Raw genomic sequence first — 25,925 nt, 5'->3', positions numbered from 1 at the left:
TTCAGTCATTTACGAAGGGCCAGGCACTGGGCGTGTCACCATTGCACATTCAGCCGGTTCTGCCACAGCTCTGTCTCGTCGAAACAGAAGGCGGTCCACGCAACACAGACTTGAACACGCCCCCGGTATCCATAGTAAGAAAGGGAAGAGAGACCGGCGAACTTAACTGTGAGTAGTATACATTGTATTTACTTCACCATTAAGTATTTCGACCACGCGACTCCAATCTGTGGGCTGGAACTCGGTGGTACGGTGCCTGCCTCGAATACTGATGAAGACATTGGAATCCAAGTAGGAAATAGGGACCTCGATGGAGTGACAGCTCGCACAGCTCGCGCCAATGGCTTCCTGAAGACCCCAGAGGACGCGCCAGCCCTTCGAATCCCAGGCCGGACGCCTGCCGTCTTCCAGGCCATCATTTCACGCTCCGTAGAATGAGAGGAGAGCGCGCGTTTCCTAAAGGAAGCTACTGTGTGGAATGCCTTCCAGCCTTTAAAAAAAAAAAAATCAACCTACACTGTGCACCGTAGCCTCTGCATCCCCGCAAACCGTGGTGGTCTGGTATTTTCCGGAAATTGTTTAGATTTTTGACTCCCAGACGATGAGAGGCAGGAGGTTAGCCGCATGGGTGGACGAGAAGAAAGGTGGCTATAGCCAGAGGTAGTGCCACAGGCCTTTAATCACCGATACTCAGGGGGTAGAGGTAGGAAGACCCTAAGTTCCGGGCTGGATCAGGCAGCGTTAGTGAAGGACTATCTCACCAAAACCCGAGTCCAGTGCGGTGGCCACAAAGGAGGGAAGGGCACGAGTTCAATTCCCAGGGCATCATTTCGTTTGATTTGCACGTGCGTTGGTGTCACTACGAGCGACCTTGCTATCAGCAGTAAGGGCCTTCACCGTGAGGGAGGGAGGAAATAAAAGCAATCAAATTACAGTCAAATCATCTTCACTGAAAAATTGGCTGAAGGGAGCCCGAAACACAGTGCCGGGGGCGGGGCGGGGGGGGTGGGGGTGGGGAAATTAAATCCTAACTATGTATCCATGAAAGATAAATGTGAATCGATAATAGCACCTAGCCGAGATTTAGCTAAATGGGAAAGAATTAATTTAAAGAAGGCCAAGAAATAACAGACTCGGAGAGCCTGGGTTCTCTTTCATAAATGAGGGAGTCACAAGAATGTAGACAATAAATGAATAATTGCAGGGTAGGATTCACTAGGTGTTTAAGGTTGTTGAAGATGTTAAATTATACCAATCGAGCAGAGGGTAGATTGGGCATGCTTTCATATAGCGCTTATCTGCCGTGCACAAAGACAGCTCTCCTTTCTGCTTGGGGGCAGGTGTTTTAGTGGAGAAAAATCGCCATAGCAATGGCTCACATGCTTGGGTTGGAGCGAACTTAGGTTTGGGCATTGGGTTGGTTTTGCCTTCTCGCGAGAACCCTGGCACATCATAGCTGGAAGCAGGTCAGAGCTCCGGTTGAGACGTCATTTCCCAGATGAAGCACCGAGAAGAGCCGAGACGGTCCGTCCTCCACCCTCAAGAATCTATCCAATCCAGAGAAGCCCCGCCGTTCCCAACGCGGTGCCCACCGTGCTCAATCCCCATGACAGATGCTCGGAAACATGCTCGGAAACAGGACTCGGAAACGTGCTCGGAAACAGGACTCGGTCCCCAGGATTCTTTTTTAGCCAACTTAGAAAAGACGACCAGTCCGCGCGGTCGCTTGACGTGATGCAGGTAAATAAGCCTCTTCGGCGGCTGGATGTCCTTTTCCATTTCCATCCGTCTTTCTGTAACGCAGACACAACCTTGGGGGATGATGCCAGCCACAGGAGGGGTACAAGTTAAACACAGGTCGCTCGTGCTCAGAGCCAGCCCAGCCGCTCAACTGAATTCAACCACGCCAGGCTTCTGTTCTGGATCAAGACGGGCCGTCTCTCTCTCTTTCTCTCTCTCTCTCACTGTATAACACATGGGGTCCCTGGCCCTCTAACCTTCACCCCAGATTTCAAACCTGAGACGCACTTTCACTTTATCCACGTCTATGGAACAAGTCATCCACGACACACACCCCCCAACACGCACACCTAAAATAAAACAGCCAAAAGGGTGGAGAAACGACAGAAGGAGAGGCGAATATTCCTACTACACCAAAGACTTAGAAAGTTTGAAAGTTTTAGACACCAACGACTCGGCTTGGAAAGGGTATCTTAACAGTAACAGTTTTTCAGGAAAAAAAAAAAGTGTGTGTTCACTAAACCTATAGACAACTGTTCGACCTTCCTCAAAGCCAGAGAAGCACCAGGTCCAAGCACCGCGCGGAGGTGTCGAATCCAAGAATTCTGACAGACTCTTGGGCTGGAAGGACTGTGAAGAACAGGAGACACTACCCATTTCTGGAATAAACGCCCAGCGGCACACACTTGTTGGAGAGAAATGCATTGTGTAGGAAGATTACAGGCGTGCCTCGCTTTTAATCGGTGTCTAGAATCTACCCCCAAGACACGCTGGCGAAATAATAAAATCACGGGATGCAAAAACGACAAGACCCCGGATGTCCATCCATAGAGGACTTGGAGAATAAACGCTCAACTCTGCATTTGCCAGACAGAAGGAGGAAGACCTTGACAAGATGCCAAGGAGCAGACTCTACAATACTACTAACCAAATGAGAAGGGAAGAATCGCATACAAAGGAGCCTATAGCGGAGTCTGTTTATGTTTGTGTTCTTTTTTTAAAAAAATTGTTTTGCTTAAAATTTTAAAATGGAATGGTGATCTTAAAATCCAACCAAAATGGTTAGGGTAGGAGAGATAAAGGGAGTAGCTAGGATGTCTCACATTTTGTTCTGTAGTTTTCATTTGGGAATCCTATACACAGTTAATCTAATTTTAGAACAAAAATAAAGCAGGGTGATCGGATGCACGTGATTGTATATTGACTTGTGGCTTAACCATGCAGAGGGATAATCTCAAGTGATAGTAAAAATAGAACAATTTTTAACTGTGCATTCCAAGCGGAGTGTATTTAAAGATTAAAAATAGCCACGATAAAATCTTAGACCATTTTCAGTGACTGTATTTTAGTAATAAGATATGTATTATAATTTTGAGAATATAGATTTTAAGCAAGTAAAATTATTAATGTAGTAGGATGAAGGAAAGCAGGCTGGCGACAAACCAAAGTTAAAATTCAAGGCAGCTCCTATGCAATTTGGACAATCCTAAACTGGCACTGAAAAATACCAAGCTGAATCTGTGATATCATTTCTCCTTAGTACAAAAGGTCTAGAAACAGTGACCCATCTGTAACAATGAAAACCCCTTTGTGCTCAATTGTACTTTCTGAATAAATTTCTTGAAAGAAGCAAGGCTCCTTGGAGAAAAGGCCGATTTCATGACAGGTTGTAAGAAACACAAGACCAGCGTGGAATATATGATTTGACCCCAAACTCAAGAAGCATGTGGAAGACCACTGGGGTCATGACGGGGAAAACTGGAAGAGCTTCCGGCTTAATCAAAACAGAGCCTTTCAATCACCAGAGAGAATAGTCACAATAGACGGAGACGTATCAGCGCCGTTGAAATCCGTTGTGTCCTGAAAGACACATTTTTGGACCTGTCTTGTTGGTAGGTGCAAGGGAAACGGCACATTAGCTTAAAAAAACCAGGAAGCGAAAGAACCAATAACCAAACACTCGGGGTTTTCTTTCCCAGAGTAGTCACATCAATACCCTGAAATTTTCTACTTCTTTGAGGAGAATATCATCTAATAAATACAAAAAAAAAAGCAAGATAGAATTTTCATATCACTGTGATGTCTAATAAATATTAAGCACGGTGGGGAACTCAAAAAAAGTGGAGCCTACTAAACTGGAGTGCCCCAAGGAATTAGAAACACGGTTCAATTCGGGAGGCAGAGCCCGAGACTCTGCATTTCTAACAACTCACGGGGTTGGAGACTTTGCCACTTCTGCCCGCCGTGCCCTAAGTTCTCCTGTTGAACGCGAACCCCTCATAGAACGCCAGGCAAGGCCGCCGCGCGGGTGACACGATTCCTCTGAGCGCGCGTAGCAAGCGTTAGCTCGACCAGGACACGGACACAGAGTCCCCTGTGTGCAGTGACCTCCATGCCGGACGTCCTCAGATCCAGAGAGAAGCTTTGCTTCCTGAAAGCGTCACGCGTGCACACACGCACACACACACGCACACACACACACACACTCACCAAAAGTAAGCCCCAGTTCCTTTGTGGGTCCCCCTCTGGGGTACCCAGGTGGTGCTCAGCGAGCCTTCTCTCTCATTGCAAGGTGCAATGATGCCGTTTCGTCCCCCCGGAGTGCGTTCCCGTGGGCCTGCCCCGCGTGGCCAGGAGGAATTGTCTTCCCACGCGCAAGGCCCACGGCCTCCCCTCCCCAGCAGTCCCGACCCAGAGAAAGCTCTCGAACTCCTCCAAGAAAAACGGGGCGCACGAGAGTGCTTTAGGGAACCGTAGTCACTTGAACCTCAGGACGAAGCAACGCCTCCGCTTTAAACAAAGCAGATGGCGTAGAAACCCGGAGAGAAACTGGGGGGGGGGGGGGGGGAGGAAATGGGGACAGGCAGGGCAGCCCATCGTGGTCCGCAACCTTTGTGTGAATCCTAATGCGTTCGGTCTGACACACACGTTAGAAAATGATCAGATAATGGGGGATAGTTGGACAGCGACTTGGCGGTTGATATTAATTAGTTCATCACGATTGGGAGTATTTGGGGGATTTATACCGGCAGTGGTCATTTTGGGTTTTTTCTGTTTGGAAGCTGTGTATACATCAAATACCACGTCTCAGATTTGCAGCCCTATGACAGGGCGTGGCAGACAAGCTATAAAAGGGGGGTGACATTTGGTCTCTGCTAATGGGTATATATATGGTGATTCTCTTGATTCTATCACTTACTGTGGGTATGTTTGGAAAGTTCCACGGTAACTTTTGTTGTTTTTTTTTTAATGCTATAAACCACTTAGTTCAATAGATCATTTTTGAAAGAGGGCTTGCTGAGCCAAAAAAATGGTAAAGACCCCCGTTCCAAATGACCCCAAGTTCTCGAGTGGCGAGCCGGGACGATGTGGAAGTGTTCTCCACGCCCCCCCCCCCCCCCGGGGGCCCCGTATCTGCCCAGGCTCTTCACAGCGATTCGGGTATTCACCCATGATTCCCTCCTCGTGTCGGGTCTTCTTTTCTTTGCAGATGCCCCAAGCTCAGGTGACGGGCTCTACAGAATTCTTATTAGGAAGACTCTAATGACGGCCTTTTGGGAACACACAGCTCCGCCATCGACGTTCAGTCCTCTCAAAAGGGGAGAGGCGGATGGATTCTCTGAGCAATTATTACCTGGATCGGTCGCGGACATCAGGGAACCGAAAAACAAACAGTCGGTGAAATGGAAGTCTCCATCTTTCAACTGGCCGGCCTGCTGCATCGCCTTCACAAAGCCGTACACAATGAGCCTGTCAGAGAGGGAAACGAGAGCGTTCAACACGGGGTGGAGTCCCGGGGAACGCCCCAAGGCGCCTCCTGAACGAAGAGCGTCTTGCGCAGACCACCACCCGCTCGCATCCATTCATTCTTCATTCATTCATTCACTTAGCAAAAGGTCGCAGAGCACTTGAGAGGCCGTCTCAATGGGGATGAGATTTTTTTTTTTTTTAATCTCAAGGATATAAAACAATGATCTGCCAAAGGTGGCACGGCAAACCCCAACCCACCAGCGACACGCGTTCACATCTGCAAGGGCGTGTGGTGGGCGGGTTTCTCCGGTGCGTGGGAAGGGCCCGGGTTTCACGGGTGGGTCACCGGGACGGGAAGGCTTGGCAGTCGCGTGCAGGGTCGCTGTCAACCAGTCCCTTTACGACAGATGGGTCTCCACCCAACCTAGAGAGGGCCGCGCTCATCGTGAGAGGCGAGGTGCGGTCCTCCCGCGGAGCCGGAGCCCTGAGCCAGCTCTGGAAACAAATACCGAACTGCCAACTTGGGTTTTTCTTGCCAGGCCTGGGCCTTGGACTCAGGGCCTGAGCACTGTCCCTGGCTTCCTTTTGCTCAAGGCTAGCACTCTGCCACCTGAGCCACAGCGCCACTTCTGGCCGTTTTCTGTATATGTGGTGCTGGGGAATCGAACCCAGGGCTTCATGCGTGCTAGGCGGGCGCTCTACCGCGAGGCCACGCTCCCAGCCCCGTGCCAACTTGTTTTGGTGTTGCAGGGAAACGTTTCCCATAGCGGAGACTGTAAAGGTTTTTCTAACCTTAGCGTTCCAACACCGGGGAATGCAAATTACCTGTTTGGGCTCTCTCCCTTGCCACAGCAGCGCTTTTAAATTGTACTCAATTAACGGATTGATCTTCACTCAAATGGTAGTAGAGGAAATACAGGCATCTGTAAACTGCACCGCGGCGATCACCGGAAGCTTGTAACAGGCCCTAGCAACCACAGGCCGTCACACCCGTGAACGGATGTTGAGATACTTGCATGCGTTTGTAGACTTAGAGTTGAGATTTTTTTTTCTGAGCATGGCTAAATGCCAGATATCATGAATTATAATTTCATCAATAATGCATGTACTTCAAATGCGGTTAAGAGAAAGAGCTCTACGAGGGAGAGATTCGATTTAAATGCCTTGCGCCCCATCAGTGCCATGCCACTTTAGAGCCTCACCTCCACGTTGTTAGCCCCCGAATCTTTAATAAGGCCGCGGGGTAACAGTAGGAGTGGATCAAGGATTAACTGAACTAAACAGTTAGCACATAGGACCTTCTGATTGATTAATTCTGCTGGCAATGATCAAAGCAATGGGTAACTTGTACCTACAGTTTGTCAGGAGAACAGGTCTAATCTTTTCCAGTGGGCCTTTATTATTGGATTCCTCCTTCCTGTCAAATGTTTAAAACCTATTAGCCCACCCACGCAGGATCCCAGGCTGTATAGAACATGGCTTTTTAGCAGGATGGGAAATAATAAACAATAACCGTATAGATGAATTACCCTTGACCTTGTGTCACCGCTTGAAGTGGAATGCGTCAGTCTGGCCAACCCTGGGACATTTGGGGCAGTCACTAATTGCCGTCCCGTTTCCCACCCCCCCCCCCCCGGCTGTTCCCCTTCAGCCTCTTCTTCCTGGATTAGCCCAAGGTCACGTGGTCCTTTCTCACCTGAAGTATACCTCGAAGGTCGGGCACCACCAGGTTGGGGAATCAGTATAGACTTTATGATCTACGACGACACGTCTGAACTCTGTGTCCAGTAGTTAGCTCTACTCCTAACAGCCTTCATAATCTGCGGCTCGGAACCGAAGCCCTCACATCGGGGAAGATAAAGGAACCGATGTCTCTATGCGACATCATCTTGGCAAGGTTTCAAGGGAGCGAGGCCTTGCATCTGCTCCTGTTACAGTGAGATTAATGTCCTCGCGCGGGCCCAGAAAGCCGTTTCTCCGACAAGCCCTAATTCTGAGGCATCCTATAGCTTATTAAATAGCTTCCCGTGGGTTCGTATCAATAAATGAGTCGCACAGATACGGAAAGATGCGTATTCAGATTGCTTCAGATCCTGAGTATTTATGATACCAATATGTCCAAGGCAAATGACAGGACATTCCTATCAGTCGCTAACAGGCAACTGTTATTATCAGAAGCTCTGATCTTCAGTACCAATACGTATGCGTGTACATGCTGCGTGTCTATGAGTCACACATGTACGTGAATATATACACGCATGCCATACACATAACGTGACAAATAATAAAGAGAGTAATAAATGTGAGAATCCACACCGTAAGTTGTCAGAAAGAATAATAATATTTAGATTTTTATAAAACATACTCAACGTTTAATATTCTTCTATTAAAATACGTTTATTAAAAATCGAGTATTCTCAGACATGCATTTAAGTGGAAAACGGGAACGACAAAATCCACTAGTATTGTTCATAGCAGTTACATAACAGGAATTAAGGGTGAACTTTTCCCCTCCTGGCTTTGCTGAATTTTTCCAATTCTTTAAAAATAATACTCATTATTAAAAACCAACAATGAGCATTAGTGAATTCTCACGCAGATACAATAGACATTCATGGGGTGGATTGATCCTTGTATTCCTCTGGTGAGCTGCTATAATTACCCATCTACAGACGAGAAAGTTGGAAGTCAGAGAGGTTATTTAACTTGCCTCCCACCACAGAGAGCGTGTGACAGACGCCCACTTGGAATCTGGGCAGAGGGACCCCAAAGTCGGCCCCCTAACACCGACTCTTGTTATGCTTTTGAGTTGCTTTGTCATCGGGTCCAAATCAACTTCCAGAACTAAAGTAACAATAATTACAGCTGCTTCCCCGAGGTCACGCCGGGAAAAATAAAGAAGAAGAAGAAGAAGGAAGCGAAGTACACAACCAAGCCAGCATGACTGCCCCCCTCCCCCCGTTCAATATGCGCTCACTGGGGTGGTGGGGTCATCATTCCCCATCTCCCACTGTTCCTCATTACTGACGACTGTGAGCCAATCATCACCGTGCGCCGGAATTCGCATCAATGGCAGCACTGTCGTGCTTGCGGCCTTATTCGTAACAAGAAGCCGTGGGTCACGGCTCTCATAACCAGAAGCTGACACATGAGCCCGCCCCCCCCCCCCCCCCCCGCTGTCCGCCACCGCATTCTCCAGGCCTGGGTGAGCCGGTGCGCACTTGGCAGGAGACGGGATGGGAGGAGGACTCCGGGGACGCGGGAAGCGGGAGCGGGGCGGGCCTGGGACCACACTGAGCAAGGCGCTCCATTCGAGCGTGCGGTCAACTCGAGCTCATTCGGGAAGAACACCCTGAGCTCATAAATGGGGCCCGCCCAGACGTGTCTCGGTTAGCGGAATCATGTCGTACGTTGCTTTGTTCGGGGCTGGATGATCTCAACTCAGAAGTTCTAATCTGCAGTACCAATGCGTCAACGTCACACTGAAACCCCGCACCTGGCAGAACTGGGGCTGAAACTCTCGTTTCCGCCTAGACTATTTGCCTGAGCCGGCAGATTTCTACAGATTCCTGCTGCCTGGGACTTCTTACAAAGGAAATAAGACCTGCGATTTGAATATAATTTTCCTAATATGTCACTTACAGGAACTATTTTACAAATCTCTTTTCAATTCTCTACAGCGTATTTCTTCTCCAACTACCCTATTTTGGACCCCTAACACCAACTGCTGTTTGTGATAGAATGTTAACAGCATGAGACTAACTACAACTCCCCCAATCAGATCAGTTTCCCAGAAGCAACAGAGTCATAAATAACGTGCCCATATTTAGCTCACATGAAGATGAGACACTCTCTTCCATTTGATGGATGGCCTTGAAATATATTGACATCATTAGTGACAAGACAGAAAGAGCAATCTATCTTGCAAATGACATAAATCAAATGTCACTGCCCTGACTGATTCTTCATTTCCAACCGTGTCAAGAAATGCCTGGACTTCCTTACATCTAGAGTAGAGAGCTCTGAAGGACCTGCGTCGCTGGGGAGGCGTGGAGGACAACTTGTTACTGGAGCTTCCTTTGAGGTCGCAGAGTAAACGTCTTTTGTAATGGTTTGATTCACTTTCCAGCACACAACCTCCCCGCAGAGCTTCTAGCAACAGTCTACCTGCTCGTCAAATGCACTAGCGCATTTGGAGCACAACACAACATTGGCAACGATTCCCTTATAGACCCCAATCCCTAACAACACTGCTCCTGCCCTCCTTCCCAGGACCCCAGAAATCCAAGGACCTGTGGAAGAGGATCATTTTGTTCACTAAACCTTGTCATTCTCAACTGCTCCTGACATAACACGAACCGGTCAGATGAGGACCAGACCTACACCGGGCTGGTGTTCACTGAGCTCTGGAAGTATGTCTGACAGCCATGCGGTGATCTGGTTCACACCACATCAGAAAACTGATTTGATTCACCCTCTCTCCTCTGGATGCGTCTACGGCTGCTGCAATGGCTTCTGGGCATCCGCATTCTCCCTTCCCCACGAGGACGGCCAGCCGTGAGCACGAGTGCGAGCGCGTGCCTCGGCTCAGAGGCCCCTTGACGACTTCCTGTGGGTCTCAACCATCGAAATGCTTCAGACCGTCACAACGTTCCAGCTCCACTCCCCGGCCCCTTCCATTCTGATCCGTCTCCCAAGATCCCGACGTTTGGGAGTCGTCCTGCGTCTCCTTAACAGGCAGGCGGAGGGCGGGAGAGGAAGCGCGGGGGGAAACGGTTCCCTTGCACAGTGTCCTCACGCTTCCGTGGGCGCGGTATCTGCCACGCCCTCCGAGTCCCCCCCCCCCACACAGGGCACGTGGCTGCCTCTGTCACGGGATGGAGAGGTTTGAATTCAGCGCCCGGCCGGGGAGATGGGGAGGCGGGCTCAGACTCGGCCCTGTGAGGGCCGCGCGAGGAGCTCTGGCCTCTCCAAGTGAAATGCTGGGGTCCGAACACCTCCCCCATCCTGTCCCTCGCACGAGTTCAGTACACTCACGTGGAAGTATAATGAATGACACAGAACATATCACGCATTACCTATATGTGGAGGGGTAGATCATAGTAGCCACGTCGCATATTAAATGGGCTGCAACACGACGGGTAATAAACCCGGGGATCATGTGAGCTGAAGCTATGCGTGTGAAGAGGCGGATGGACGAGGGGCGGCTGGGCGTTTACGTGATAGACAGACAAGCGGGCTATTTCCTGGACTGTGAGGAAAGCTCCCGAGAGTCCCATGCAGCTGTAGACATGACACGGAATTGGAAACGCAAGGCAGCTTTCTGCCCAGGGCTTGGCCCTCGGGTCTTCTCCTGGCACTCGCGTCGGGGGCCGGGCCCTGGGTGGGCGCTGGCTGCCAGCCCCTCCAAGCCGTCGGGGCCGAGGAGAGGACGAATGAACAGGCGCGCGGTGTGACTCCCCTCCACCCCACCCAGACACAGGCGCGCGCGGTGTGACTCCCCTCCACCCCACCCAGACACAGGCGCGCGCGGTGTGACTCCCCTCCACCCCACCCAGACACAGGCGCACGCGGTGTGACTCCCCTCCACCCCACCCAGACACAGGCGCACGCGGTGTGACTCCCCTCCACCCCACCCAGACACAGGCGCACGCGGTGTGACTCCCCTCCACCCCACCCAGACACAGGCACGGGGTGTGACTCCCCTCCACCCCACCCAGACACAGGCGCACGCGGTGTGACTCCCCTCCACCCCACCCAGACACAGGCACGGGGTGTGACTCCCCTCCACCCCACCCAGACACAGGCGCGCGCGGTGTGACTCCCCTCCACCCCACCCAGACACAGGCACGGGGTGTGACTCCCCTCCACCCCACCCAGACACAGGCGCGCGGTGTGACTCCCCTCCACCCCACCCAGACACAGGCGCGCGCGGTGTGACTCCCCTCCACCCCACCCAGACACAGGCGCGGGGTGTGACTCCCCTCCACCCCACCCAGACACAGGCGCGTGCGGTGTGACTCCCCTCCACCCCAGCCAGACACAGGCGCGCGGTGTGACTCCCCTCCACCCCACCCAGACACAGGCGCGCGCGGTGTGACTCCCCTCCACCCCACCCAGACACAGGCGCGCGCGGTGTGACTCCCCTCCACCCCACCCAGACACAGGCGCGGGGTGTGACTCCCCTCCACCCCACCCAGACACAGGCGCGCGCGGTGTGACTCCCCTCCACCCCAGCCAGACACAGGCGTGCGCGGTGTGACTCCCCTCCACCCCACCCAGACACAGGCGCGCGCGGTGTGACTCCCCTCCACCCCACCCAGACACAGGCGCGCGCGGTGTGACTCCCCTCCACCCCACCCAGACACAGGCGCGGGGTGTGACTCCCCTCCACCCCACCCAGACACAGGCGCGGGCGGTGTGACTCCCCTCCACCCCACCCAGACACAGGCGCGGGCGGTGTGACTCCCCTCCACCCCACCCAGACACAGGCGTGCGCAGTGTGACTCCCCTCCACCCCACCCAGACACAGGCGCACGGTGTGACTCCCCTCCACCCCACCCAGACACAGGCACGCGCGGTGTGACTCCCCTCCACCCCACCCAGACACAGGCGCGCGCGGTGTGACTCCCCTCCACCCCACCCAGACACAGGCGCGGGGTGTGACTCCCCTCCACCCCACCCAGACACAGGCGCGCGCGGTGTGACTCCCCTCCACCCCAGCCAGACACAGGCGTGCGCGGTGTGACTCCCCTCCACCCCACCCAGACACAGGCGCACGGTGTGACTCCCCTCCACCCCAGCCAGACACAGGCGCGCACGGTGTGACTCCCCTCCACCCCACCCAGACACAGGCGCGCGCGGTGTGACTCCCCTCCACCCCACCCAGACACAGGCGCGCGCGGTGTGACTCCCCTCCACCCCACCCAGACACAGGCGCGGGGTGTGACTCCCCTCCACCCCACCCAGACACAGGCGCGGGCGGTGTGACTCCCCTCCACCCCACCCAGACACAGGCGCGGGCGGTGTGACTCCCCTCCACCCCACCCAGACACAGGCGCGGGGTGTGACTCCCCTCCACCCCACCCAGACACAGGAAGCTGTCAGCAAACGCGCGCGTCTGCCCACACGAGCCTCCTCAGCACGCGCCCCGGGCCTGCAGGGCCCTGACACACTGTTTGTGATCACAAAGACCCAGCATTCCTTCCTCTCTCCCCTTCCGCTACTTCCAATCATCTGCTGTAGCATGTACACCCCCCCAACACACACATCTACCCCCACACACACCAATGCACACATACACCAACACACACATCAACATACACACACCGACACACATACACCAACACACCCCTCAACACACATATACTATCACACACCCCAACACACACACCAATACACATACACCAATACATACACACAACACACATGCTAACGCACACATCAACATACACCCACACACCAACACACACCAACACACATACAGCAACACACACACCGACATACATACATCAACACACACACCAACACACACCCCTCAACACACATATGCTAACACACACTCCAACACACACCAATACACACATACACCAACACATACACACCAACACACATGCTAACACACACATCAACATACACCCACACCGACACACACATACACACCAACACACATACACTAGCACACACACCAACACCCATACATCAACATAGACACACCAACACACACACAGCAACAAACACAAGCACACACATACAATGACATACACACTGACACACACTAACACATGCACACACACCAACACACATGCACCAACATATACACACCAACACACATATACTAACATGCACCAACATACACCCCAACACACCCCCCCAACACACACTAACATACCCCAACATACACACCAACACAATATACCCCAACAGACATACTCCCCCACCACACCAACCCATACACACACTAACAGAGACACAAACAGATCCAGACATATGGATACACAGACACACACAGACACACAGACACACAGACACACAGACACACACACACACACACACACCGTCCTAAAGAATCCAGGTAGTCTTCCGGGTGCTGCGAGGTGCCCGGAGCTCACAAGGTTTCTAGGCTCCGCCGGGGAAGGGAAAGGCTGGGTGGATCAACTCTGCCTTCCATACCCTTTCAATACCCCTTCTAAGGCTTTGCACACCCACCCCCTCCCCCCCCCCCGCGGCCCCGCGCTGGGCTCTCACGGGGCGCGGGAGGGAGCTATACGGAGCCACCGAGTCAGCAGCGCCTCCTGTGGGCAGACACCGAGAATTCTCCCGGGAACTTCCATTTCTAAGGAAGCGCTTTCCAGCCATTTCCAAGGCCACGGTGCCTTTGCCTCTGAGATGACCCCCCCCCCCGCACTCTGGAACGAAGCCTGGGCCTGGGGAGGGGGCGGGGAGGGGGGGCAGCTCCCAGTCTTCACCACCCCTACCCCGGTTTCCATCCGGTCGAAGCCGGGACTCCCGAGTCCCTCCGCCCCGTCTGGGTGCAGAATCCGCCATGGACAGCTGGGTGGACGTGTCTTTCGAGAAGCATGGTGCTGGGCGTTGATAGGAGAAGTTGATGGATGGGATTGGGGGGATGGGAAGCTGTGTCTCCGCCGCGTCTGGGAGCTCCCACCTCGGGGAGATCTGGCGGGTGAAATACGGTTGGTCGTGCCTACAGAATGGGCAGGCACCCCAGCCCCGGGGTTCCAGAGCCCCCAACAACTTGGGGTGTTTCCCTCAACCACTCCATCACAAGTTTTCCGGCCTTCAAAGGGAGCAGAAGTTCTGCCACGCTTTCTCCTCCCCCTTTTCTCTGCCCTTCTGTCCAGTGCTGTGTTCCCCTCGGTCTCCAACTCTCCCCCCAACTCCCCTTTCATTCTCAGACAATTGTGTCTTTCGTGGCCACTAATTGGCCTCGGTGCTGCCTTTTCCAAGACCGATTTCCACTCACTTATCCATTCTCCATTCCTAAGGCTCAATTATTCCCCATAATTGCTGCTTTAATATTCGCCGCATACCGACAGAGCTCCGGGCTCCCATTACTCGGTTGTCTCCCAGCTCTCCTTTTTGTCTTAAAAATGAGTTTCTGGGTAATTCTCACCACCCCCCCCCCCCACCCCCGGTCTCTAGTTTCTGCTATTGTTGATGTTTCCTTTCTTCCTGTACCTTCCCCTCCAGTCAGCCCAACAGGCTGATTTAGTCCGGGTGCCCCCACCGATACATAACCCCAACAGCGCACAAATCTGCTGTGAGTCTCGCCATCTGCCTTCCTCAGGTGATAAAAATAATATGTCTCCCTGGGTACGTGATGGATGGAACAAGATTGCTTCTGGAAACCAACAAAACCAATAAGCAGGACCCCAAATCAAAAAACAGAAAGCATCAACCACACACGCGCACACACACACACACACACACACACACACACACACACACACACACACACACACAACAAAAGAAGAAGAATTACGCCGAACAGCAAGGTCATTACAGATCTCTTCTCCGCGTTGCGTAGCGAGCTCTGGTGGCAGGCGTCACCGTGGTGGGACAAGCGGGTGAATCGCTCTATCTTCTTTTCTTTCTCTTGGTTCAAGTTTCCTATTCTGGAAGGGCTTGGGCCTGGAGTGTGAACACCGGGACTCGTGCGCATTAGACAGGCGCTCTGCCGCTCGAGTCACGTCTCAAGCCCCCCCCTCGGGTTTTGGTTCTGGTTATTGAGCCGGGCTCTCCCTTCTTCCTCGGCCAGGCTGCATCGTAGTTGTCCTCATGATACGTATCTCGTGAGGCTTTCTGCCCCAGCCGGCCGTGAACGACCATTTCCCCCATCTCTGCTTCCTGAGGGGCCAGGATCACAGACACCAGACACCACGCCCAGCCGGTCCGTTCTCTTGAACCCTCTATGGAATCTTTCCAGCGCCATCCGAGCACTGAGTCTATACCAGACAACGCAGAAGAGGCCGGCACAGGCCCTGCGCGGGCTGCGAAGTCAAAAGGAAGAGCCTCCAAATGACTGCAAGTCATCGAAGCAGGCTGACGCGACACTCCGGTGATGGCTTCTGATGAGCAGAGACGCCGGCTCGGCACTCATAACAATCATAACTTGTGTGGAGATGTCTGTGGTAAGGCGCAGGAAGTGTACCTCGTCCCGCCCGGCCATTGGCATCTAGTAGAAACATAGTCCTAGTCCCAGGGACGGTGGGTCTTGGCTTGGGAGAGGCGCTGGCTGCACACAGAAACTTCTGGGTGGTCGCCAAGGCTCTTACCGGTTACACTGACACATCAGCTAGGGCGCACGGTTAAAAAAAAAGGTGTGCTTTTCTTGCACGCAAGCCGTCCCTCCGTAGAGTTCACTGGGAAAGGGGACACGCCCGAATCATGACCACACACGGTCGCTGGATTTCTGCTTCCCTCCGCATGTTCTAACCATGGCCTGGGACACAACCCTTCGGGGGTGTAAGGTTCTTGTCTATGCAGAAGCTGCGTGGATTATACTTGTGGAACAAGCGGTGAATCCACCTTTGGTGGGCAGGCTTGTTGAAAGGACTGATCCACCTCGTAACAGTCTATCTTTTTTTTCCAGAAAAGAAAAGTGAATGTCCTCTCTGAGATCCCAGGGTGTAGCAGCTGCATTCCGGCTGGTCGGAGGCAGGTGCCGTAATTCTCCGGGGGTGAACGCGAACGAGAACCACCCGGCACGAAGCGGGGAAGACTCTCTCGCGAGGGTTTCTTCGACTTTCTGCAAGAACGGCTGGAGAGTTGAGCGAACGATGGGAGCCGTTCACCCCGAGATTCCCTGCCTCCCCTGGAAAGGGATGCCTACTTTAAAAGTTTTTCTTAAAGAAAACTAAGAGAACGAGTCACCCCCCGCCCAATTACAGATCACTCAACGATAAAGAGCCTAGCGTTTTAACGCGACCAAAGAGAACGGACCTTAATTAACACCGTCTGGCACGTAGAAGGTATTCAATAAATATTGTTGACAATAGAGACCCCCCCTCCCCCCGAGTCGCTCGGGGGAGACAACAGTCTAAAGCTTTGTCTTTTTTTTAATGCTTTTTTCTTCCTCCTCACTGCAGTAGTTCAGACGTGGACTATGTTTCCAAACGTGAATAGTGAACGGAAGCTGTCTTATCAAACGCTCTCTTCCAAGGATGCTACTTGGGGTCACAACGGAGCGGGCCGCGGTTGTCTTTTAAAAACCAGCCGTGGGCTTTTGTGCCGTGTGAACGGCAAACGAGTGGACACGATCCCGGCCGTACCGCGTGAGCCGGTGAGGACCGAAGCTCCTCCGGCCTTTCTGCAGGCTCGCGTTCACTGTCCTTGTTATTATTACGTTTCTCTTTAGTGAATCAGATTGTCTTCACTACCAAGGGAAAAGGTGTGTTTTTTTTCCCCTCCATCCTGCCCAATTTTTATGGCTGGCAGGGTTCAACTCCTACAACAAAGCAGATTTTTTTTTTTTTTTTGGCTTCCAATTTGGAGAGGAAAGGGGGAAAAAAGACGGCCGGGAGAGAAAACAAACATCATTTAAACGACTCTCTTCTCCTCCATCGATGGAGAAACGCACTTCTGACAACGGCCTGTCTGCACCTGGGCGATGACGTCTATTTGTCACGAAGGCCATCGGACGCTGCGGGATTATCTGTCTCTGTCAAAAGCGCACGTGAATGTGTTCACCACTACGGACGCCTCTCTCGCGCCAGGTTCCGGGCAGTGGCCCCCCGCGGCACGCACGCCTGCTGGATCAAAGTCACGGCCCTGCCTGCTGCCTGCCTTCCTCCACGTCGGGCCACGGGGGGGGGGGGGCATTGGGGGCGAGGACTTTACCACTAGGCCATATTCCCAGCCCGTAGAGGTCGCCGTAGAGCAAAGGACAACAAACCAATAAAGAAAGTCGCGCAGCGGACTCTCCTGACTTTGTGTATCACACGGAGAAGCCGACAGTCGAGTATCGCAGGATCAAGGGAGGGGCCGTGTCTTGTTTTCTTATCACATTCCACAACACATTAGATCTGGGTCACATAAAAGAGACCCGTGTTAAAATATGCCAGACAGGGAGGGCTCTTGTCTCTTACAGCACGTATTTTGCCCAGCTGGATCCATTTACGAGACGACGATGATTAGCATGCTCAGAGCCACACACTTGCTCTACGTAGAAGGACATTAGGACAAAGAACGCAGATCCTGACCAAATCCACACGGACACACCCCCCCCCCCACGTCATAGCAAACTCTCTTCTTCTCCCCCCACCCCCCAACTCCCCAAAGAGAAGAGAATGGCTGACACGGCCTTTGAGATGCAGCTGCCTGAATGAGGAAAATGAAATTTCTTTTTCATGATATAAACAATAAAGGCCTCCGCACTCAATAATGTGAGGATGAAAAAGTAGATGCTATCTACGCGAGCCCTCTGGGGTAAACTCGGGGAATTACCTGATAGGTAATAGTTCATTCAACCCCGAAACCCTAGATTTAAATAGATAGGCTATGAGTAAAACCAGACTCGCCTTAACACTCCAGTGGCCTTGGGGAAAGGGAGGTTGGAGATGAAGGGTTTTCCTGTTGTCCAGGGCAAACAGACCTGTTGTGAATGAGCTCAGGAACTGCTGAGGGAGGGGAAAAGAAGGGAGGGAGGGAGGGAAGGAGGGAGGGAAGGGAGGAAGAAAGGAAGGGAATAATGAACCAGATAAAAGCCAGAGGGAACATAAGATTCTGTAAGAACATTCATAACACACTTAGGTCACTAAATAAGTCTTTGAGTCCTAATTTGATTTCTTGGGTATAATAATCTAATGAAAGGATAAATGGTTAGATTTCTCGTAGCTACTGTGTAACATTACGGCCCTAGAGAAAGAAAGGTCTGAGCTCAGACGTGGTTAACCCACCCTGCAACACGGAACAGTTAATTCACTTGACTTCCCTCAAACTTGGGTTCTTCGACATAATTCTAGTTTTTTCTCGTTCAGATTCTTGCGTTGGCTGACCTTGTCTCTTCCATTGTCATTTATGTGTTTTAAACACCTACAGACTATGCAAACAAGGTTTCTTGTCATAAATAGAAAACGTTCCTTCAGAAATTCATAGCCTTATGCCTGCAATCATCTTTTTTTTTTTTTCCTGGAACCTTCCTTTGGTTTCTTTGGGTGCCTGACAATTATTTAAGACTTATGTGCCCTTATCCCTGGGGAGTTTGTTCTGCCTCAACCCCTAATTCCCAAATTGATACAAAATGCAATCTCTCCCTGTCTCATATCTGCTCTTATACCTGCATTTAAATAATTCACCATCTGCTACTTCATTTCTATTTGTCTATATGTCTGTTTTAACTTCATCTGGGAACTCCTTAACAACAAAAAAAAGAACCACCTTCTTTTACTATTCTAACATGATGTCAAATGTTCATTTACTCATTTATAACAATATTGAGTATTTACATCAGTCTAGGAACAATTTCAGGCATTTGGATTCAGAGTAAAACAAAACCCAATCTTATTCCCTTAGAAATGATCTTCCATTGGAAGCAGCTGTTTTTAAAATGTTGCGTAGGCAAAGCACCTACCCTCTGTAGGGGGTCTTCATCTCAATTTTTATCTAAATTTCTGGGCGACGTATATGTGTGTGTGTGTGTTGTGTGTGTTGTGTGTGTATACATAAACACAGATATATATATCTGTGTATATATATCTGTGTGTATATATATATCTGTGTGTATCTATCGGTGTGTCTATATATCTACCTATCTATCCATCCATCCATCTATCTATCTACCTACCTACCTATCTATCTATTCAGATGTAAGGCTTGAACTCAGGGCCTGGGCTCTGTCCCAGAGTATTTTGTGCCCAAGACTAGTTCTCTACCCCTTGAGCTACTGCACCACTTCTGGTTTTTGAGTGGTTCATTGGAGATTAGGGTCTCATGGGGACTTTTCTGCCCAGGCTGGCTTTGAACCACAATCCTCATATCTCGGCCTCCTGAGTAGCTAGGATGACAGGCGTGAGCCCCTGGGTGCCTGGCTCTGGGGGATAGTTTAACCAGTGTTGATAGGGTTGAAGTCTGAGAAATTGCTCATTTGTTTTCCTTGGTTCTCATGATGGTCCAAATAAATGACTGCACTGGGTGATATCATGAAAGATGAATACCTCCCCATACTGGGCTCCTGCCCTCGAAGGAGAGGGTTGTGAATTGGCTCACTAATCAGTGCTTGAGCAATGGTCCAGGAATGAGAGGATACCTCTGAGCCAGGCCGTGGGCGAATCACATCTGCACGGAAAAGTATTCATCCGCTCTGAGTCAGAGGGTAGGGAACGTTACAAATGTGGCTACTTCCGAAATAAATTACCCCGCGCTTACTGTGACAGTCATAATTGGTGTATTTGAAAGAACTATTTCAATACACGAGGTGAGGCAAAGCTCAGATTTGAGTCATTCTAATAATCGTCTTTGATTAAAATACGATGTCTTATGTTATTGAAGATTTGTGGTAATAATAACTCAGTAGACTGCATGCCACACTACAAATGTCACAGGAGTAAGTCACATTTCAAGATTTGCTCCGAGAGGGTTAGATTTTCTAAATCTTTATCTAATTTCTTCTTGAAAACAACACTTTCTGCCTCCATATTGCAGTCTTTAATTGAAACGTCTCTTTGGTTTCACTAAAAAAGAAAAAAAAAAAAGCTCTTTACGTGTTCCTCTTATTTGCCATGCTCCAGGTAGATCTGCCTGCTTCCTGTCAGTCATTTGCCTTTTTCAATTTTTACCAAGGTACTCAGGCAGGAAGTGGAGGCATTTTTGTTTGGGGAAGACAGCAGGTAGGATAATTACGTTTGGATCACAGAAAGGAAGGCTTGATTCAGAATGCACTCGGTACTAAAATAAGAATCTTATTAAAAAGTTAGCTCCGAAGAAGACCATGAGCAACAAGGCTGATGAGAGCATGTTTGTCTGACGTTTCAAATAGTGAGCTCTCGATACTTGGATTGTGTAAAAAAAAAAAAAAAGAAAAGAAAAGAAAAGAAAAGGAAAAACAACTTCCTAGGTGTCCTGACCGCTTAGGTTTTGCCTGTGACTTACATTTTGCTGCGCAAGAACAAGCTTTTGCTTTGTCACAGTTATAGGTAAGAGCTTCCTTAGCCACGCGATCTTATTTTGTGATTGTTAAACCTAACGACATTAGGGAGGCTCCAAGGTCCAAGTCTGATTTCACTTAGACACCTAAAAATGTCATTTGAGGAGTTTTCCTTCAGGCCATGATGTTTTCCGTCATTACGTAAACGGGGCTCATCTATCCGTCTGCTTTTGTGTCTTAAGCCACGGACTTTATGTTACCAACGTGGGCCAAGTCCCCTCATGGCCTCGGTATCTCCTGGAAATCTCGTAAAAATGAAGATCTGCTGAGTTGGAATCTTTGGTGTTGAGCCCTAGCAACGCTGTGTGTCTTAATAAACTCTATACATCTGTGCGCTCATGCTTTGTTTACTCTTGTCTTTTTCGGGAACCACATTCATAGCGCCTCGTCTAGTCTCTCTCCTGAGCTGTTCTGGGCCTATCCATGCTCCCTTCATGATGCTATTCTTCAGCTGGGGCCGGAGCATTCGTCTTGCTAACAGGACCGTCTTATTTAAGTTGTTGACAAAGCCTGCCTTCATCATCCAGAAAGTCCCGAGATGTGTAGAATATACCATTTAAAGAACATACCAAGTGAGAAAGTTGGACACATTATGAGTTGGTTGACATTTCATGAGAAAAACTCATATGAGATAAGACAAAGAAATTTCTACTTTGCTACTGTAGCAAAAATTTAAGGGAAGAAAGATATCTGTATTGGTAATGTATAGAAAGATCTAATATCCTTCTATTTGTCTATCTATCTTCCTATTATCTATCCACCAATGTACTTATCAACTCTATCTATCTGTCATCTATCACCTATCTATTTGTCTATCATCTATGTATCTGCCTATCTGTCTATCTATCATCTATCCATCTACCTATCATCTATGTTTCTATCTGTACGTCTCTGTCTCTGTATCCCCGATCTTTTCTCTATCTCATGAATGGAGTCCGTGAGACTAGGGGGAAATGGAACTGCATATTAGTTGATAAGGTCTGTTTCCATAGAAGTACAGGTTAAAGTTATGATACTGCTAAACACATGTGCTAGAATTTTAAGCGATTTCAATGTTGAGAAGAGAAAATGAAATGAGGGGAAGGCACAAGAAAATCATAAAGAATTGGTTTGGATACATCTGAGTAAACTATGAACTTTAGCCTAGCAATAATATCTCAATATCAGTCATGAGTTGTAATAAAATAACCAATTACTTACAACACATCAATTCTCAACTTATATCAGGCATTAATAATGTAGGAAACAGTGTGTGTGTGTGCTGGGGACTGGGAGTTCTTTGTCATACGGGCTCAATGTGTCTACACATCTAAAATATAGGCTCAATTACTGTGAGGAAACGAACGTGTCACCCGTCTCTCCGGGAGATGTGATGTGGCCCCAGGATGTCTTAGATCACTCCAGCAGGAGTGTCAGGGAAGGGTGTACCTGCATAGGCCTCAGTGCGGTTCATGGCTAAAAACTCAGTGTCTGCTCGGCTGCCGATCGCAGGCCTCTCCGCACAATTCACAGAAAGGGCGTGGACAGGCACGCACAATTTCCACGGATACACTGGCGTGTGCCGGCTGCCTTCCCCCGACGGCGTTCCTGATTACTTCAGGAATGAAAGCATGAAGGCGACAACATTGCTTTTCCTGCCCACACAACTCTTTCCCTCGGAATACAAGCGGAAACCCATTGGCCTCAGAGCTTGGGGCACCGTAAAAGCCCCTGAAGCCAGGAGTTTGGGCCACACGACGCTCCCGGGCATGATGCTTGCGTGAATCCGTACTTTGTGTTGTCACACGGGATAGCAATAACTGTAACCATTGTGCTATGCGTAGCTGGGATCGATACAACACCATAATCCTGGCCACTGCGATCTAGAACTTTAAGGGGTTTTTAGAGCTTCGAGAGGTCCAGATTTTTCCGTGTCCCCGGGTGAACGGCAATTCCTCTATTGCTTTGCCACGGAACTGTTCTCGTCGCCGTTCCCTTAGATTCTGGAGCCCTTAGGCCTCCAAGGCTGGGAGAAATCTGCCCGTATCTCCTGTCCTACTTAGGAACCCGAGCCAATGGGGGCTTCAGCTTCCTGCCATGATGTCTCTCCGGGTGCCTATTGATTGGAGAGATTAATTGTCTACGAGGATCCTAATCAAAGAACTCCAGGCTATGTTAATCAAAAGTGACACTCACCGCCCCATTGTTGCCTCAAACACAGGTGTCTCTGAGGGGTGTCAAAAAACCCCTTCCGAGATGAGCCAGGGTAATAGAAAACTTGGCCTCGCTCCCCAGAACCCCGGGTGGCTCACCAGCCTGGCCAAGCCTTGTATGTGTTCCTTTCATCCATAAAAAGAACCTCCTGCCTCCCTTTCTCCCTGTCTTATTTAGATAGTGATTAGAATTCACTATTTTATGCTCTAATGGTTTTAACAGCCTTCAAAAAGCTTCACCAGTCTAATAGCTTTTTTTTCTTTACCCCCTCTCCCCATCAGAATGATTACATAAAAAACATCTTCAAATGTTTCCTGAATTAGACAAATAAGTAATGATTAAGCATGATTAAGTGGAGAGCCAGAAGAAGAAAGGGGCGCCAGCCAGGAGTAGCTCTCCATACCAGGTATTTATCGTGCCAGTATCTAGAGGAAGTTTTTGATGAGGAAGGAATTAGATGGTATTTGTCAGACGTGTGATCCGCCAAGGAAAATAGCCTGAGGAGGCGGCGGATAACCCAGAATGCAGAGCCCGGCACTTATTTTTAACGTAGCCCAAGTCTAATGGCCAATTAAGGCCCATTTGTTCAACGTCACCAGCCTCTTTTGTTGTTTACCGCTTCAATTTTGAATGCCAGAAGCTTTTTTTTTTTTTTTTTTTTTTTAAAAAGAGCTTGACCTTTCCATAAAGGAGCTCTTTCAGCTTAACCTCTAATTTTAAAGATGACTGGCAGACAAAAGATACTAGTTGGATGCTCGGGCAATAACTCAAAGGAAAGAGAGATGAGGCCGCCAGAGAAAAACACAGCCCAGAGACTGATGAATGAGAGCTGCTGACCAAGACATGGCTTTATCATGAGCTTCTCTGGTTGCAAAGGAAATTACAGATATATATATATTTGAAGCACAGCAAAAGAATCCAGAGGAAGGGAATACCTAACTAATGCAAATCACCACACTTTTATCTCTTGCACCGCTCCCATTGTAAAGTGACACCGCAATTTTTTGTTAAAGTTCATTTTCACTCCGGTGTCATCATTCTAGCTCAATAACTGGCCTACAAGCCCGGGAAGAGGAGCAGAATACTAAAACTGTCATTCATTAAAAAAAAAACAAAACAGGGGCTGGGGATATAGCCTAGTGGCAAGAGTGCCTGCCTCGGATACACGAGGCCCTAGGTTCGATTCCCCAGCACCACATATACAGAAAAAAAACGGCCAGAAGCTGCGCTGTGGCTCAAGTGGCAGAGTGCTAGCCTTGAGCGGGAAGAAGCCAGGGACAGTGCTCAGGCCCTGAGTCCAAGGCCCAGGACTGGCCAAAAAAAAACAAAAACAAAAAAAAAAACAAAAAAAAAAACAAAACAACTTTATAGTTGTGTGCTCTGATCTTAGGGGGTAAACTCAAGCATGCTAAAGGATTGGGGGGGTCCTAACATTACCTACGAGTAAGGCTGGGTTTGAGGGTATGGTTTTTTGTGCTTTCGTTTTGGGGGTAGGGGTGCTGAGGGATTCTTGTGTGATTATGTTGGGGGTTGGGTTTTTGGAAATTCTGTTCTCACCGAGATGTTGACCACGAGCAGAACAGATATTGAATTTGCTTATCATTCCATGCCCAATGTTTTCATTTTATTTATTTACTTTCCCCGCCCCGCCCCCCAGGCAAATAGTATTACAATGGACAAGATCAACCTGCCCTCTACCTCAAAGAAATTGCATCTTGGTGGAAGGAGGGGAGGTCCGGGGGTGGGGGTGGGGGTGGGGGAAACAACAGCAAGCAAGCAACAACAAAACCAAATTGGTAATTACTGTGGAAACCAACCAACCAATAAACCCTCACTGGCTCAGGGTAATCAGATAGATACTCTACCAGGAGGACAGAGTCGAGATGTGGGCGGAAACGAACGGATGGAGAGCCATGGAATGTCCCGGGAAGGGAGAGAAGGCCCGAGCGGGTGGCAAACCAGCCTACTCGACTAGAGTGTGTGAGACACACAATCTTAGGCCCACACGTTTGGAGAACACCGGAGGGGGCGTGGACAATGGATTGGGGGCCGGGGGGCGGGGGAGGACACAGTGGCCTCCCTGGGAATCAGCATTTCAAGCTAGAGTTGATCCTGGCCTCTATTCCAGTAGGGGAAGAGGGAAGAGCCCGGCCCCATCCCTCCACTCTGGGTGCTCCTAGAAAGACAGGCTCTGCGGGCTCCGCCTTTTTTTTTTTTTTTTTAATCCAGGGTATTCTCTGCATGTCAAGATCTTTTACTTAATTGTGAAGCCAAATCCCTATCTCTATAATAAGGTCACATTTCTGGATGACAAGACTTAGTTTCTAAGGATCTAGTTTCTTAGCCATTGTTTGATGATCCAAATGATAGTATTTGGTGAAAAATCTTCAAATATATATGTATATATATGCATATATGTGTCTATATATGTGTGTGTATTTACATATATAAATCTTCAATATATGTGCATATGTGTATATATATATAGCTTTTGAAAGAAAAAAGAGATTAAGCTCATTGCATAGTTTAAAATAGAAAAATAATTGTTTTCATCTTGGAAATTATAAAAAGCTATCATCAATGATAATATATATTTAATTGGGTAATATTTTCCAATAGTAGAGAGGAAATCTGGTAGACAGTGACTGAGAAAAAAAAAGACTTCGTAGCCAACTGTCTTTTCTAATTTTGTTTCTATTAATCCCTGCTATTTTTCTTCGTAGAGAGCAGCCAGCCAATCATACCACACTGGAGCATTTTTTTTTAAAGGTGACTGTCTCCCGTTGGCTGAGCCTGACAAGCTCTTTCCCCGTGACTGAGAGAGCTGTCTTGAGTTCCATTCAACTCTTCAATTCAACTCAAACACTCCTTTATTGGGAGACCAAGAAAGGCCGGGCACCTAGCAAGGTCTTAGAAATGGAAAGATAAGCGCTCAAACACAGTCGAGCCAATGAAAAGACAATGTCTTCAGCATTATGCAAAGGTTAGGATTAAAATGCTGGGGGCCAGGTACAAATGGAGAGAAAGGAGGAGCCTTTTTTTTTTGCCAGTCCTGGGCCTTGAACTCAGGGCCTGAGCA

The 25,925-nt window shown here is 49.6% G+C and overlaps 1 protein-coding gene across 1 annotated transcript in view; it reads right to left on the bottom strand.

The window, feature by feature from the left end:
- Positions 1 to 25,925, bottom strand: part of Slc9a9 (solute carrier family 9 member A9) — a 167,017-nt gene that overhangs the window by 103,468 nt on the left and 37,624 nt on the right. The window contains 1 exon segment of the mRNA XM_048334749.1: positions 5,375 to 5,490. Within this exon segment, the coding sequence (XP_048190706.1) occupies positions 5,375 to 5,490 (116 nt within the window).

The sequence above is a fragment of the Perognathus longimembris genome, chromosome 26 (assembly GCF_023159225.1).
Source record: "Perognathus longimembris pacificus isolate PPM17 chromosome 26, ASM2315922v1, whole genome shotgun sequence".
Lineage (NCBI taxonomy): Eukaryota > Metazoa > Chordata > Mammalia > Rodentia > Heteromyidae > Perognathus > Perognathus longimembris.
This window is presented reverse-complemented; position numbering and strand designations above follow the sequence as displayed.